We start from the raw sequence: 12,539 nt of genomic DNA, 5'->3' as shown, positions 1-12,539 counted from the left end.
GCCAATCGGCTGGCCTCGTTTCACCCACTTCTACATCTGTGACTATGTAGACACTTTGATCTTGCAAGCTTTTGCAGTACTTTTGTTATTACACTAGATGTAGAGTGCGAGAGGGTGGGGATGATACCAGAATCAACCAGTTAGTCTCATTTACTCAGCCACCTACGCATGGCCCTTGCGTCTCTTTGTACCTGCGGGTCCAAATGGTTGTGATATCCCCACCACACTCACCCACTCACCAATCCTAATGTCACACCATTTGGACCCACAGAGTACAAAGAGACTGCGCCACGTGTGGCGGCGGAGCGGATGGGGGCTGACATCGGAGCACGACTGTCATGAGAGACTACAACCAGTATATTTTAAGCCAAGATAGCAAGGGTCGCCAACGGAAGAGTTCAAAATCGTTGAAAGATTTCAATAACAATAAAGACTTGGTGATATTTTGCGTTTAACGGCTTAAGGACGGTGCAATTTGGTAAGTCTGTCTTGATACTTTAATAGACTATGTAAAACCGCTGATTTTAGCAGCAAAAAGGACACTTTTAACATCGTCGATCCTTTACATAGACGCGCCCGCTAGCGTTGCTTGGCTGGCAACCCAAGAATCCAGAAAGTCACCAAGTACTGCCGGTAGCTGTGGGGGCCGCTAAAAATGATACATTTGCACCGTTAAAGTGATCATCACCTTGCAACTCCTCCCCTAATGCTGCCTTCCACCACGGCCACCCTGCAATCTCCCCTCAACACATGCTCCCGTTACCCCAGGTACTCTCCACACTTTGACCAACTCAAGACCAGCACCCTCAAAGATCTTCCGAAACCCTTCCTCGGTCCGTTCCTTCCCTCCTATCGACATGACCCACTGATCCAACACCGCCGCCCCCAAGTCCGCCTCTCCCACCCGCTGCGGAAGTACCAGCTCGCAAACCAGGACTCGTGAATCGTGCGACATGGCCTCACCCAACCGAGAGAGCATCTGAGTAGCCACATCGTCGCAGAGATGGCGAAAGATCATTCGCATGAAGTATGCTTTTGCACCTAACAGCTCGAACGATGTTGGTTAGCGAATCCAGCAACCAGAATGATGCCTTTACGGTTTGTATGCAAATGTGGAACGTACCTCTAACAGACTGCCCCATAACATCATGAACCATAACCCTCACCCCCCGCGGCAATCCCGTCCCATTTCTCTGTCCAGCTCTCGCTAGCTCAACCACATCTTCTCTATAATCCTGCAAGACAATCCTCTCGGGGTTAAGCTGAGGGTGCGCATCCAAAATCTGCTTCAACACCGCTCCGTGGCCACCGCCAACGTCTACCAACTCTACCACTTCCTCTTCCTCTTCCTCGCTCGCAGCCAAAACCCCAAAATCAAAATGCCCCACGCACGGAACCATGACATCCAACCCTTTCATCCCCCTCTGAAACGTCTCCAGCCTCTCCGGATCCTGTCCCATAACTTCCCGAGCCGTCGCCCTGCCGTATTGCCCGTAAGCGAAGGTGAACGGGTTATGGAATGGGTCTTGGGGTTCGCGGGCGCCACGTGCCAAAGAGCTGGATGAGCCTGGTGGAAAGGAGGAGGAGAAGAAAGAGAAGGAGGAGGTGGAGGAGGAGGAGGGGTTTGAGGAGGAGGAGAAGGAGGAGGAGTGAGAGAAGGAATGAGAGGAGGAGGGCTGGTTCTGGCTCTGGTTCTGGTTACGGGCTAAGGCGGCGACGAAGGGGAGGTAGGAATCGGCGAACTTAAGCATGAGTTTTAAGTATTGGTTGTAGAGGGCTGTGAAGAGGTGGCCTGGTTTGGTCTCCTGTTGTTGGTTGGAAGGGATGGTGTAGGCGAGAGAGAATTTGGTGTGTTTGTATTTGTACCCGGAGTCGCCGCTGGACCCGTCTGGTGAGGGTTGGACTTGGTCGAGGAAGCCGGTTGCTACTAGGGGGCGAGCCATTCGTTCTTTGAGTGTAGAATGGGTTAGCAGTCAGTCGGGTCAGGAGTATGGAGAGGTTGATATTGAGAGGACTGGGAGAGGATTGAGTCTTACCCAGGAGTGAGTCCTGTGCTCTTGTGACTCTTGATAAGTCCTCTAGCGAGATCGAGCCGGTTTGGGGAATGGCTTCTAGGACTTTGAGCTTCATGAAGGTGTGGATGGCTACTAGTTCGGCCATCTATCCGTTGAGTTCTTGTGAGTAATGGAGCTTTGAGTGTGAGCGAATCATCCAAACTCACGTTTATCCCATGCTGGATGGGCATCTGCTCAGGCGCAGTCAGTGCCCGTACGAGTCTCTTGGCTTGGGCAGATATCTCCATGCGCCGGAGGTGGCTGTCGAGATCATTCGAATCACTGTAATCCTTGGCGACATTGTTCAAGCTGCTGAGGAGCGCTTCAAACTCTTGTTTGGATGGTAGGGCCATGGTTCGTTGACGGAGGTTATGTTGAATGTTAATTGTGAGGAGAAAGGTAAGGTTATGAAAATGTATCTGAAGCATCGATGACGACAATGAGAAGTTTCACGACGCTCTTACCCCTCCTTTCTTGTTCAACTGGGAAGTGACGATGGCAACCCAGGCGGCCGCTTCACAGGCTTGGCATACTCAAAGAGAGAAAGAAGGAGGCACAGATAAGAGGATTGCAACGTGCTACTAGTCCTGTGTGATGGAAACGCTTGAGCATCATCGAAACCCCATGTGTTCGTCTTCAATACCCTCATAAAATATTCAAGCCAATGCGCATTTCCATGACGTGCGTCTGCGTGTAAGACATCGCGTTCCCTATCGAAGCCTCCAAGTGCGCTTTGTTCGTAATCATAAGCCAAAATACCGCCAGCCCAAGCCAAGTCATCTCCCATGACGCTTTTAAACCCTATACCCAATGTCTTTTCCTCGCCTTTCTCCGAGGCTCTTTCCAAGCCCATCCAGAGATACCTTCAAGTCACTCACACTCACTCCTGCGCAACAACCGGCCTCACAACACTATCAAACAACCTCCTTTTCTTCTCACCTGCCTCCCCTCCCGTCCACTCCCTCTCCACCTCCCCCCACGCCTCCCACCACAACCTGTGCGTCGACTCAACCTTATCCTCCTCATCAAACTCGCGGCTTTCCCACGGCTTGTTCAGGATATAATGCAACACCTTGACGTCTTCATCCCTCCACAGGGAGGAGTGACAGTCCCGCATTGGTTTGAGGGCGTTGTAGATGTACGGCAGCGGCTTCCACTTGCCGCGGTAGACGATGGCGAGGATGTCCTGGTCGGGGAAGACCATGTGGGGAACGTCCGGGTGGGTGTTGATGGCGTTGATGAGGGCGTCGAATTGCGGTTTTGAGGGCGTGAGGACCACGGTGCCGCTGTTGAGGAGGTGGTGCGTGGGAGGGGAGGAGGGGGTGATGGGTGCTGGGGAGCCGGTGCGGTGGTTGGCGGAGGTGAAGGGACAGTTTTGGGGGATCCTGGGTGAGGATGTTAGCTGGATATGTTCTATTTTATGAAGATGATCGATAGGAAAGATATGATGGAATCGACAGGTGAACAAAGTTGAGGATAACATACCAATCCTTGGGATAATGGGCAATTTTGCGGGGATTGCAAGTGCAAGCGTGTGAGCATGCAATGTAGCCCTCTGGAAGATCTAGGGTCATCAAGTCGTCAATGTTTTGGAGAATGACTTGGTCGCTGTCGAGGAGGACGATTCTCTGGAGATGGTGTTAGTGGTTTGATACCTTGATGGAGAAAGTACCTACCTCATATTCGGTCATGGCCCATGGGGCCAGCTTCTGCCAAAATGCCTTGTTGACTTTGCCTTTTCGTGTAGGCTCGATATTTTGGATGACAATGGTGGGAATACCGGCAGCAGCAAAAGCGGCCATGAATTCCTTGTCGGCCTCGGCTTCACGGGTGACCATGATCTTGAGCTGGTACCTCGACCCCACCTTTTTCAAGGTGTGGTTGAGGACCAGAGCCCCGCCAAAGTACGCCCTCTTGGTTACGAGCGTACTCCAGATCTTGTTGGTAGGGTAATCAACCGTCATGGTGAGGGTGAGATGGACCAATGTAGAAGTGGATTCTCAAAAGATGTGGAGAGGTTCAAGGGCCTTGGGAAAAAGGCGATGTGCTCTTTTATCTATCTATCTGTTTTTATATCAGATGTCAGCAAGCTTGCACTATTACCCGAGATAGGGAAATGTTGCGAAGTCGGTTCCACGACGTCCTGGGGAGACGGAACGACGGCACTGGGATGGCTTAATCACGTCAGAGCACGGGATGTGATGTAGTCTCTTGGTGGAGGGGTACCTTATCCAGGATATAGCTCGGCTTCAGAGACTTGATTAGATGGCAATTCACAAACTGTTGTTTGTCAAAACGTGGAAAGATGTTGTTAGTTGACGCTCCTGCGTTTGGGGACACAGACAGTATTTGTACATATGCAGTACGGCGTACACCCGGACCCTGACTTATCCAAGCACAAAGGCACATGCAGTGGTGACCCGGTACGTTAGATGAAAACCTGAGTCGCGATGAACGGGCGTCATCATCCGTGGTCGTCCGAAAGTCGACCGATTGCGGCAAGGTTCCATTCGATTGCAGGCGCTCGCTTGTCAAGCGCGCATCAAAGGCTTTCCCCAAACGCAGGACCTCCCGCGATCGCGATCTTCTTTGATGTTCCGAAGAGTCCGGCGAAAAAAGAAACCCACTGCCAAGCGCGGCAAACCCCGTCCCTTCCATTTCTCGGTCAGAAAGAAGGGATCCCGGGTATAAGAAACACCGCAGAAGACGGGCCGAGCCGGACGACATGTTGTCGGAGGGTCCGGCGTTAAAGCCTAGCTTCCGATTATAATTTACATGTGATGTCATGCTGAAAAAGAGTTGCCAAAGTGAAGAAGATGATGCTAAACTGCAGAGAGTTAGAAGCGCCTATTGACTCAACCTCTGTCTGCCAACAGTAGCTGGTCCTAAATCGAGTTCGAAAATCAATAGTCAATTGTTGGTGGCAGAAGGTTGCTGAAGTCTTTGTCATGACCCATCTCGGTTTTCTCGACCCCGACAGATTCGAACGGCTAACGAAATGACCACTGACAGGGTGCGCCTTGCAAGGTCATCTTCCACACTGAGCATCGTTAGAGCTGTTAAGCAAACAGAGGGGCGCATTTGTTGTGAGAATCATCGTAACCACCGAGGTTGAGAGAAGGTGAAGTAAGGACAAGTCAGAATTCAACAAGTTCAAAATATTGTATGAAGACGGATGGTCCACGGGTTGCATTTGGAGGGGAATAAACATTGATAAGATAAGAGCTAGAGTTTACGGAGTCACGTGCAAGCAGAAGCACAGACCAGAAACAGCTCATCGAGGTCCACCACTTTCAAAATGCCCCACCAGCCTGATTGCTGCCCCGAGGAGTCGGGTTGTGATTGGCCCGTGCCCGACCTCTATTTCCATCAATTTGGCTGGCACTTGCTTTCGCTTGGCACTGCCCGTGTCAGAGGCAACTGAAGCAGTCCAGCAAGTGGGAGAAGACATCGACAAGTCTGCAGCCACTGGACTGAAGTGAACTTCTCCATCAACAACACTTTTCCGCAACCACTCTCCCTTGTCGCCTTTTTCCAATCTTTGCCTGCCGCGCATTCAGCTGCTCTTCTTTTCTCACGACCGTCTCTCTCTACTTTCCTCTCTACAACCGCGCCCACTTGTTGTTTGCGAACCCCAGACTTGCCGGCCAAAATGGGTGAATCACGGTGTGTACTACACCTCCCGAGTTGCTTGTCGCCCCGGCCACGCATCGCGCCGAGTCGGGGCCCAACAACAGTTCTCGAGACCTTCGACTGACCACGATCCATGTCTACAGTCAAGAGCTCCTTCAATGGATTAACAGCCTTCTGCAACTCAACCTGACCAAGGTTGAGCAGTGCGGTACTGGGTTAGTTTGCGATGCCCCTCCATCCGCCATCCGCCATCCGCCCCGCGCCCGACCCGTGAACGAGAGCCCCTTTTGCTAACCGCTCCCGACCCCCAACAGCGCCGCCCTTTGCCAGGTCTACGACAGCATCTTCGGCGATGTTCCCATGTCCCGTGTCAAGTTCAACGTGACCTCGGAATACGCCTACATCCAGAACTTCAAGATCCTCCAGAGTGAGTAGCCGGTTCCCCTGCCAAGCTGCACAGCGAGTTACTGACGACGGCCGCCTCCAGCCACCTTCACCAAGCACCAGATCGAAAAGTCCATCCCCATCGAGGCGCTTGTAAAATGCAAGATGCAGGACAACCTCGACTTCCTGCAGTGGACCAAGAGGTTCTGGGATCAATACTACCCCGGCGGTGATTACGATGCTGCTGCCCGTCGCAAGGGTGGCGCTATGCCTGCCAGCATGAGCGGTACCTCTCGCGCTTCCGCTGGTTCGGCTGCCGCGAGACGTCCCGGCGGTGCCACTCCCACCGGTGGTCCCCGTGTCGCTGCCAGAGCCCCCGCTGCTAGCTCCGCCGCCACCCAGGCTCTCCAGCAGGAGGTCGCGACTCTCAAGGAGGCCGTCGGCGGCCTGGAGCGCGAGCGCGACTTCTACTTCCACAAGTTGCGCGACATCGAGGTTCTTGTTCAGGGTGCGGTCGAGGAGGACCCCGAGCTCGAGAAGCAGGAGGACGGTCTCATCAAGGCCATCCAGGCTATCCTCTACTCGACCGAGGAGGGCTTCGAGATTCCTGAGGCCGACGCCGACGCCGCCGACGATCAGGAAACCTTCTAAACATATCACACATTGGTTTAACGACTATGGCGTCAACTGCGACGCGACCTGCTCACTGAGATAGGCTGAGAGCAGCGCCGCGCAGTTTGGAGATGGGTTGCGCAGAGGCAGAAGTATTAATGGTGTTGTTATTTGGCTCGGGATCACGCATTGCGGACTACAAGGGTTGCTATTCTGTTGCTATTGTTGGTGGGCACATTGCGTGGTGTATCAGGGAAAGGGGGCGGGTCTGATACTAGTGGGCTCTCTTTAAGCATAACAAAGGGACCCTTTTTTATACATTTGGGACGGACAGCATGTGGTATGTATGGGATGGGGTTGATCCTCTGCTCTATACCCCCCTCTCTTTGCACGGATTTGCAATATTTACAATAGGGTCCTTTGCTCCATGGACACCAGCTGGGTCGGGCGTTTTCAGCATAGTCCACACGCACTGCAACTCGCACATACTACGAAGACTTGACGGTAGATAAAAGCTATCTGGGTATCTTTTTTTCCTGCGTCGTGAGCCTGACGGCTTGAGTGGTAGTGGTGAGATTCTAGGCAGAAGAAACGTTGCTCGCATGATTGCCTGTAAGAATGTGATTGATGCCTCGTGTTTTTGACCCGAGGAGTGCATGTGTGTTACAATGTCTGAAAAACGAATCAATCGCTCCCTTGAGATCTACACAGCCGTCCCGAACATCTTCCACTCGGGGGACGAAGAAAGGCACGGGGTGCTATCGCTGCAAAGAGGATCCCGAAGGAGTCGGGGTAGACAATGGGGATCATGTCGTTCGGAGACCCGTTAGCCACGCCACGTACCTTGCTGGGGCCGGAAAGGCCCGCCCGGAGTTGGGCTGGGCTCGCCTGTTGGCGCTTAACTCATCCAGGCACTAAACGCCAGCGAACCCTGTTAGGCAGTGACGCTGTGGATAGCATCGCATCCGGTCTCTGCCGTCCACGCAATGACACACCCGACTCAAGCACGGCCAACCACCAATCGATCTGAGCTGCAGTCTGCACTGCATTGACAACAACCACTGCATTTTACCCCAATCTGATTCTCCAAACAACATCAAAACACCAAACTGATCCCGACCTCGGATTACGACACACTTTCTCTTCCTCTTTTTTGTCTTTCTCTCCCACTTTTTTTTTGCATTGGGCATCGCGTCTGCTTCTTTGATCTTGCAAGAGATACCCGTCACTTTGTTCAAGTCATTTTGAAGCGCTTTGTCAGCATTGAAACGATCTCATCATCCCAGCCATCCACACAGCACTGGCGATTCATCACCTACCATCAGTGCTGCCTGCCAGCCCTGTTGACGTTCTGTCCACACAGATCAGGACAACCCATCCGATCCGTATCTACCGACGAAAACCCTTGCCTTTTCAAGTCGGCTATCGGTATCCAAACAAGCCAAGACATTCACGACGCTTCTCTTCTCGCACTACTCGTCCGGGCTAGAGCCTCTCCGGCCGATCGCATCGTGTCACAGTCACACGACCAAACTCCCCGAGTGACCTGAAAACTGCTGCCTTTCATCATCGCAGGGTCGTCAGTCTATGATCTGAACATCAACAACACTACACGAACTTCATCACCCCGACAACAACTATCACAACACAAACAAGCAACCGAAGATCCCGGCCATAGACAACGGCAACGGCAACCATGGCCCCCCCAGCCGAGATCTCCATCCCCACAACCTCCATATCCACCCCCTCCTCTTCTTCCGAGTCCGGTGGCTCCTCAAAACCCTTCACCCTCTACAACATCACCCTCCGCCTGCCCCTCCGCTCCTTCGTCGTCCAAAAGCGCTACTCCGACTTCCTCGCCCTGCACCAAGCCCTCACCTCCCTCGTCGGTTCCCCGCCTCCCGAACCCTTGCCCGCCAAAAACTGGTTCAAATCCACCGTCAACTCCCCCGAGCTGACGGAAAAGCGCCGCGTCGGTCTAGAGCGCTACCTCCGCGCCATCGCCGAGCCGCCCGATCGTCGGTGGCGCGATACCCCCGTCTGGCGCGCGTTTTTGAACCTCCCCGGGGGTGCCGGTGGCAATGCTGCCGCTAGCACGACCGGCAGCGGCAGCGGAATTGAGGGAAAGATCCCCGCTATAGGACTTAAAGACGCTAACCTCGCTGCTGCCAGCGATCCGGGCACGTGGCTGGATCTGCACCGCGAGCTGAAGGGCGCACTGCACGAGGCGCGCGTGGCGCTGGGGCGGAGGGATGGGGCGACGGAGAATATGACCAAGCTCGAGGCGGGCGCAGCGGCGAAGAGGGCGCTGGTTAGGGCGGGCAGTTTGTTGGGCGCGTTGCAGGAGGGGTTGGGGGTGTTGAAGAGCTCTGGGAGGGTGGGCGAGGGGGAGTTGAGGAGGCGAAGGGATTTACTGGCGGCGGCGAGGGTGGAGAGGGATGGGTTGGACAAACTCAGTTCGAGTCTGGCGCATGCGAGCAGGGAGGCGGCGAGGCAGGCTTCGATTAGTGGGCCGTCGGGGAGTGGGAGTAGTAGTGGGGAGGCCGGGGAGAGAGCCAAGTTGTTTGCTGGGTCTTCTGGTGCTGGCGGCGGGTCGGTGAGAGGAGGGAGGGTGTTGGGTGCGCCGCTGCCGGAGACGGAAAGGACGAGGGAGTTGGATAATGAGGGGGTGCTGCAGCTGCAGAGGGATACGATGCGCGATCAGGATATGGAGGTGGAGGCGCTGGCGAGGATTGTGCGGAGGCAGAAGGAGATGGGGCTGGCTATTAACGACGAGGTTGAGCGGCAGACGAACATGCTGGATACCCTTAACACTAATGTCGATGTGGTGGATAAGAAGTTGAGGGTCGCCAAGGGACGGGTCAAGAGGCTTGGTTGACGTGAGGCGCCGCCTACCGAGGGGGATCATGGAGCTTTTGAAGAGGAGCATGAGCAGGGTGGTGATGATGACAGCTTCAACAGGATGATCTTTGTCATGTCAAGCGAGGAAAGTTCCGTGGCCGAGGCTGTCGTTCTTCCCACAGTGGTACAAGGAGAGCAACAGGATGAGGTTCTTCACAAGGTCCGACACGGGCGCTTACAACTACGACGAGACCTATGGCTGTATGAATCATTACCAGATGCCAACGACGGAGACGACCGCAGCAGCATCAAGAACGAAAAGAGTAGGATGACAAAATCACCACAACAACAAGAGGACAAAGGAGAAAGGGAAAGAAAGGAAGAAGGAGCAGTGAAGGGTAGGCCCTCGGGAGGCGGCGGCGAAGAAGGTAACATGTTCGACGCCGTCCTTTTGCTTTGTGTCAAGGGCGTTCTCGCCGGCGTCCAGGGGTTCTGGTTGTTGCAGTGGGTGTTGGGAGGGTTGTCGGATGTGCTCACTCGCGTGGTGGAGTTTGGCCTACTTCTTTTGGGACAACCTACGGAGTCATTTGGTTGATTCATCACTCTTTCCCTTTTGACAAACTCTCTTGCTACGGAGATGCTTTTCTTTTTGTTTGAGGAGTATTGGGTTGTTGTTTGAGTGTCCTGTTTACCTTACCGTTTGGCTTATATGTCTGTCATTCATTACAGTTTACAGCGTAGTGGATATATCACTTGGAGACCGGTAGAAATGCTGTTCTCATCATATAGCGTAGAACAGATGTTGATCAAATTGTTCCTTGCCTGTCCTGTCTGAAGACGATGTCACGAAGCACACCTTCCAAAAAGACCTTGAACGACCTCGTGTTGTATGAGGCAGGCGGCGAGTTTGGCGTGGCTGGGCCCTTCCAGCGGCATGACCTACTGGGACCATATAAGCATCAAAGTGTAGACCTTCCACCACGGTCCAGTAGCCTATGTGGTAGATATCGTGACCCTACAGTGCATCACACCTATAATGCATCATATGTAATATCATGACCAGGAATTAGATAATATCGAAAATAGGCCAGTTTTGCAGGGATTTCAACCGTTTAAAATATTTATTTACTCATTCTAATGTTCATGAATAGTCTGTGGTATTGATGCGAGTACTCTCTCTACTGCCTGCACTGGGTTTACTGTCGTCGTTGCCCTAGTAACTTTCCTTCGTTTGGGGGCCTCCTTTAAGGCATTATGAACTTCTAGAATCTCCTCTATACGTGTAAATTTATTATTATCCCTTTTTTTAACCTTCTTTTTAATTTTGGACTTTTCGGATGCTAGTTTAGTCTATAAATATTAAATTTAGTAGTTGAGTGCAACGAATTTAGCGTTCTTATTATCGAGGGCTTTAGCTACTTTAGTATAAATAGTACGAAAATTACGACCGATATTAAATAATTTGTTCTAAATGCTATCTAATATATCTTTAAATTTTTAGAGGGTTTTAAAGAGGTAATTAGCCTTTAATACTTCGTCCCTAAGTAGTATTTTAGGTAATAATGGTTGGGCGGGCAAGGTATTATTATTAAGGACGGCCTTAGCGTTGTTAATAATAATAGATTTATTTATTAATTATATCTTTATCTTTTTAAACCCTATTTTAAGGTTTCTAGAATTTACGCCCCTTTGTAAAGCTTCTTAATAATATTTAAAAAAAAACTATTGTTTATTTATTGGCGTAGATGCTAAAAAGGAAGCAAAATCCTTCGTTAAATCCTTAAAATAGGACTTTATAATTGAAAAGATAGAGTAGTCGAAAGGTTAGGTTTTATATAACGTATAAGGAAATAGAAAGAGGAACTAGACTTTATAATAGAAATATTTTAAAAGGAAATTGTTAATTAAGTAGTTAAAATACTTATTAAGGATTAGAAAGCGCTATTTATTATTATTGAACTTAGTTTTAAATAAATAAACTTCTTTTAATTATTATAAGGCTACTTAAGTATTATTCTAGCCAGTAAGGGAATTATCGTACTTCTAAGCTTTGAGTTCGTTATCTATATCGTTAAGGAATTATTATCCTTAGAGGTTAGTACTAGTAAAGATAATAATAAGTATTAACCACTTGCTTTCGGCTATACTGCACTTAATTATAGATACTTAGGTAATTATATTAATCATTAATAAGTATACCTTTTTTATTAGGGTAATTTTAAAGACCTTCCCATTTTTGGATTCTAATTTTTAAATATTATATTCGTTTATATTAGCGATATTAACTAGGAAAATAGCCTTATCTCAAATCTAGGATTCTAAAAGGTCGAAGAATTTTATAAAGGCCTCCTTAATAAATCCTTTAACCTTCGCTAACTCGAGCGGGTTCAAAAGTTTAGTCTTAATATTAGAATTTCTCTTTAGGAATCAATTTATCTACTGGGTTCTTAGATTTTGTAATTATAGCTTTATTTGAAGATAAATAAGGCGAACTTAACGATTTAATGATAGTTGGGAGTACGGTTAACCTTCTCTTTATTTAATATTTATTTGTGGATGAACCCTTCTTATAATAGTAATAGCCGTTGAATGGAAATTTTGGCGTTGCGCTTTAATATAGCACCCTGTAAGCTCTAGGATAAAGTAAATTGGGCAACGCTATATTATTTCGATATAGTACGTTGGGATAGGCTATTATAAATAGTTTTAATAACCTAATTAATTAAGCAGTCCTTTACCGAGTTCATCACGCCCGTTTTGAGTGCAATCAAGGTTGATTTGATGAAATGGTAGTTGTTCTTAGAAGAAGGGTGGTAATATTGAATGGGGGGAAAACGCGATGTAGGACGCGATGCATTGTGGGGGGGGATGTATTGTGGGGTCACTGCTTCTAGTGCGCTGGGTCTAGAAAATGCGTGGTATTTTCGTAGGTCTATACCTTACTCGTGTAGAGTTGACTCATCTCGAGTTCGATTCCGAGCTTGGGCGGGCTGAGCGTTTTGTTTTTTTGGTTTC

General features: G+C 50.2%; 5 protein-coding genes across 5 annotated transcripts; 2 read left to right on the top strand and 3 right to left on the bottom strand.

Annotated features, from left to right (window-relative positions):
• Nucleotides 1-386: 386 nt before the first annotated feature.
• Nucleotides 387-2,447, bottom strand: B0H65DRAFT_473022 (S-adenosyl-L-methionine-dependent methyltransferase). Its single transcript, XM_062827174.1, has 4 exons — nucleotides 2,222-2,447; nucleotides 2,037-2,160; nucleotides 1,124-1,948; nucleotides 387-1,041 (listed from the first exon to the last, which is right to left on the bottom strand). Exons 1-4 carry the CDS (start codon nucleotides 2,405-2,407, stop codon nucleotides 704-706), a joined length of 1,473 nt encoding a protein of 490 aa, XP_062679563.1. The 5' UTR covers nucleotides 2,408-2,447; the 3' UTR covers nucleotides 387-703.
• Nucleotides 2,448-4,508, bottom strand: B0H65DRAFT_473019 (nucleotide-diphospho-sugar transferase). The gene is made up of 4 exons (XM_062827173.1): nucleotides 4,281-4,508; nucleotides 3,731-4,228; nucleotides 3,540-3,682; nucleotides 2,448-3,439 (listed from the first exon to the last, which is right to left on the bottom strand). The coding sequence occupies exons 2-4, from the start codon at nucleotides 4,016-4,018 to the stop codon at nucleotides 2,935-2,937; spliced, it is 936 nt and encodes a 311-aa protein (XP_062679562.1). The 5' UTR covers nucleotides 4,019-4,228; nucleotides 4,281-4,508; the 3' UTR covers nucleotides 2,448-2,934.
• On the bottom strand, nucleotides 3,891-4,961 carry B0H65DRAFT_265137 (uncharacterized protein). Its single transcript, XM_062822679.1, has 2 exons — nucleotides 4,281-4,961; nucleotides 3,891-4,228 (listed from the first exon to the last, which is right to left on the bottom strand). The coding sequence occupies exons 1-2, from the start codon at nucleotides 4,839-4,841 to the stop codon at nucleotides 4,154-4,156; spliced, it is 636 nt and encodes a 211-aa protein (XP_062679561.1). The 5' UTR covers nucleotides 4,842-4,961; the 3' UTR covers nucleotides 3,891-4,153.
• A 660-nt stretch (nucleotides 4,962-5,621) lies between these two features.
• B0H65DRAFT_265094 (calponin domain-containing protein) lies at nucleotides 5,622-7,016 on the top strand. Its single transcript, XM_062822678.1, has 4 exons — nucleotides 5,622-5,720; nucleotides 5,831-5,902; nucleotides 6,002-6,114; nucleotides 6,175-7,016. Exons 1-4 carry the CDS (start codon nucleotides 5,707-5,709, stop codon nucleotides 6,720-6,722), a joined length of 747 nt encoding a protein of 248 aa, XP_062679560.1. The 5' UTR covers nucleotides 5,622-5,706; the 3' UTR covers nucleotides 6,723-7,016.
• A 1,363-nt stretch (nucleotides 7,017-8,379) lies between these two features.
• On the top strand, nucleotides 8,380-10,376 carry B0H65DRAFT_529314 (uncharacterized protein; the record flags this gene model as incomplete). The annotated part of the gene is made up of 2 exons (XM_062828908.1): nucleotides 8,380-9,543; nucleotides 9,607-10,376. 2 exons carry the CDS (start codon nucleotides 8,380-8,382, stop codon nucleotides 10,117-10,119), a joined length of 1,677 nt encoding a protein of 558 aa, XP_062679559.1. The 3' UTR covers nucleotides 10,120-10,376.
• Nucleotides 10,377-12,539: the final 2,163 nt, after the last annotated feature.

This window comes from Neurospora tetraspora (genome assembly GCF_033439725.1).
Source record: "Neurospora tetraspora strain CBS 560.94 chromosome Unknown B0H65scaffold_6, whole genome shotgun sequence".
Lineage (NCBI taxonomy): Eukaryota > Fungi > Ascomycota > Sordariomycetes > Sordariales > Sordariaceae > Neurospora > Neurospora tetraspora.
This window is presented reverse-complemented; position numbering and strand designations above follow the sequence as displayed.

What these genes read in the sequence shown, in the direction of transcription:
- B0H65DRAFT_473019 (XM_062827173.1), bottom strand. Translation starts at nt 4,018, where the DNA reads ATGACGGTTGATTACCCTACCAACAAGATCTGGAGTACGCTCGTAACC. An exon ending in GGGCCATGACCGAATATGAG is followed by an intron (nt 3,683 to 3,730) that starts GTAGGTACTTTC and finishes CACCATCTCCAG; the next exon opens with AGAATCGTCCTCCTCGACAG. An exon ending in GCCCATTATCCCAAGGATTG is followed by an intron (nt 3,440 to 3,539) that starts GTATGTTATCCT and finishes ATCCTCACCCAG; the next exon opens with GATCCCCCAAAACTGTCCCT.
- B0H65DRAFT_265094 (XM_062822678.1), top strand. An exon ending in GTTGAGCAGTGCGGTACTGG is followed by an intron (nt 5,903 to 6,001) that starts GTTAGTTTGCGA and finishes GACCCCCAACAG; the next exon opens with CGCCGCCCTTTGCCAGGTCT. An exon ending in GAACTTCAAGATCCTCCAGA is followed by an intron (nt 6,115 to 6,174) that starts GTGAGTAGCCGG and finishes GGCCGCCTCCAG; the next exon opens with CCACCTTCACCAAGCACCAG.
- B0H65DRAFT_473022 (XM_062827174.1), bottom strand. Translation starts at nt 2,407, where the DNA reads ATGGCCCTACCATCCAAACAAGAGTTTGAAGCGCTCCTCAGCAGCTTG. An exon ending in CCATCCAGCATGGGATAAAC is followed by an intron (nt 2,161 to 2,221) that starts GTGAGTTTGGAT and finishes CTCAACGGATAG; the next exon opens with ATGGCCGAACTAGTAGCCAT. An exon ending in AGCACAGGACTCACTCCTGG is followed by an intron (nt 1,949 to 2,036) that starts GTAAGACTCAAT and finishes CTACACTCAAAG; the next exon opens with AACGAATGGCTCGCCCCCTA.
- B0H65DRAFT_265137 (XM_062822679.1), bottom strand. Translation starts at nt 4,841, where the DNA reads ATGACATCACATGTAAATTATAATCGGAAGCTAGGCTTTAACGCCGGA. An exon ending in CGAGCTATATCCTGGATAAG is followed by an intron (nt 4,229 to 4,280) that starts GTACCCCTCCAC and finishes GACGTGATTAAG; the next exon opens with CCATCCCAGTGCCGTCGTTC.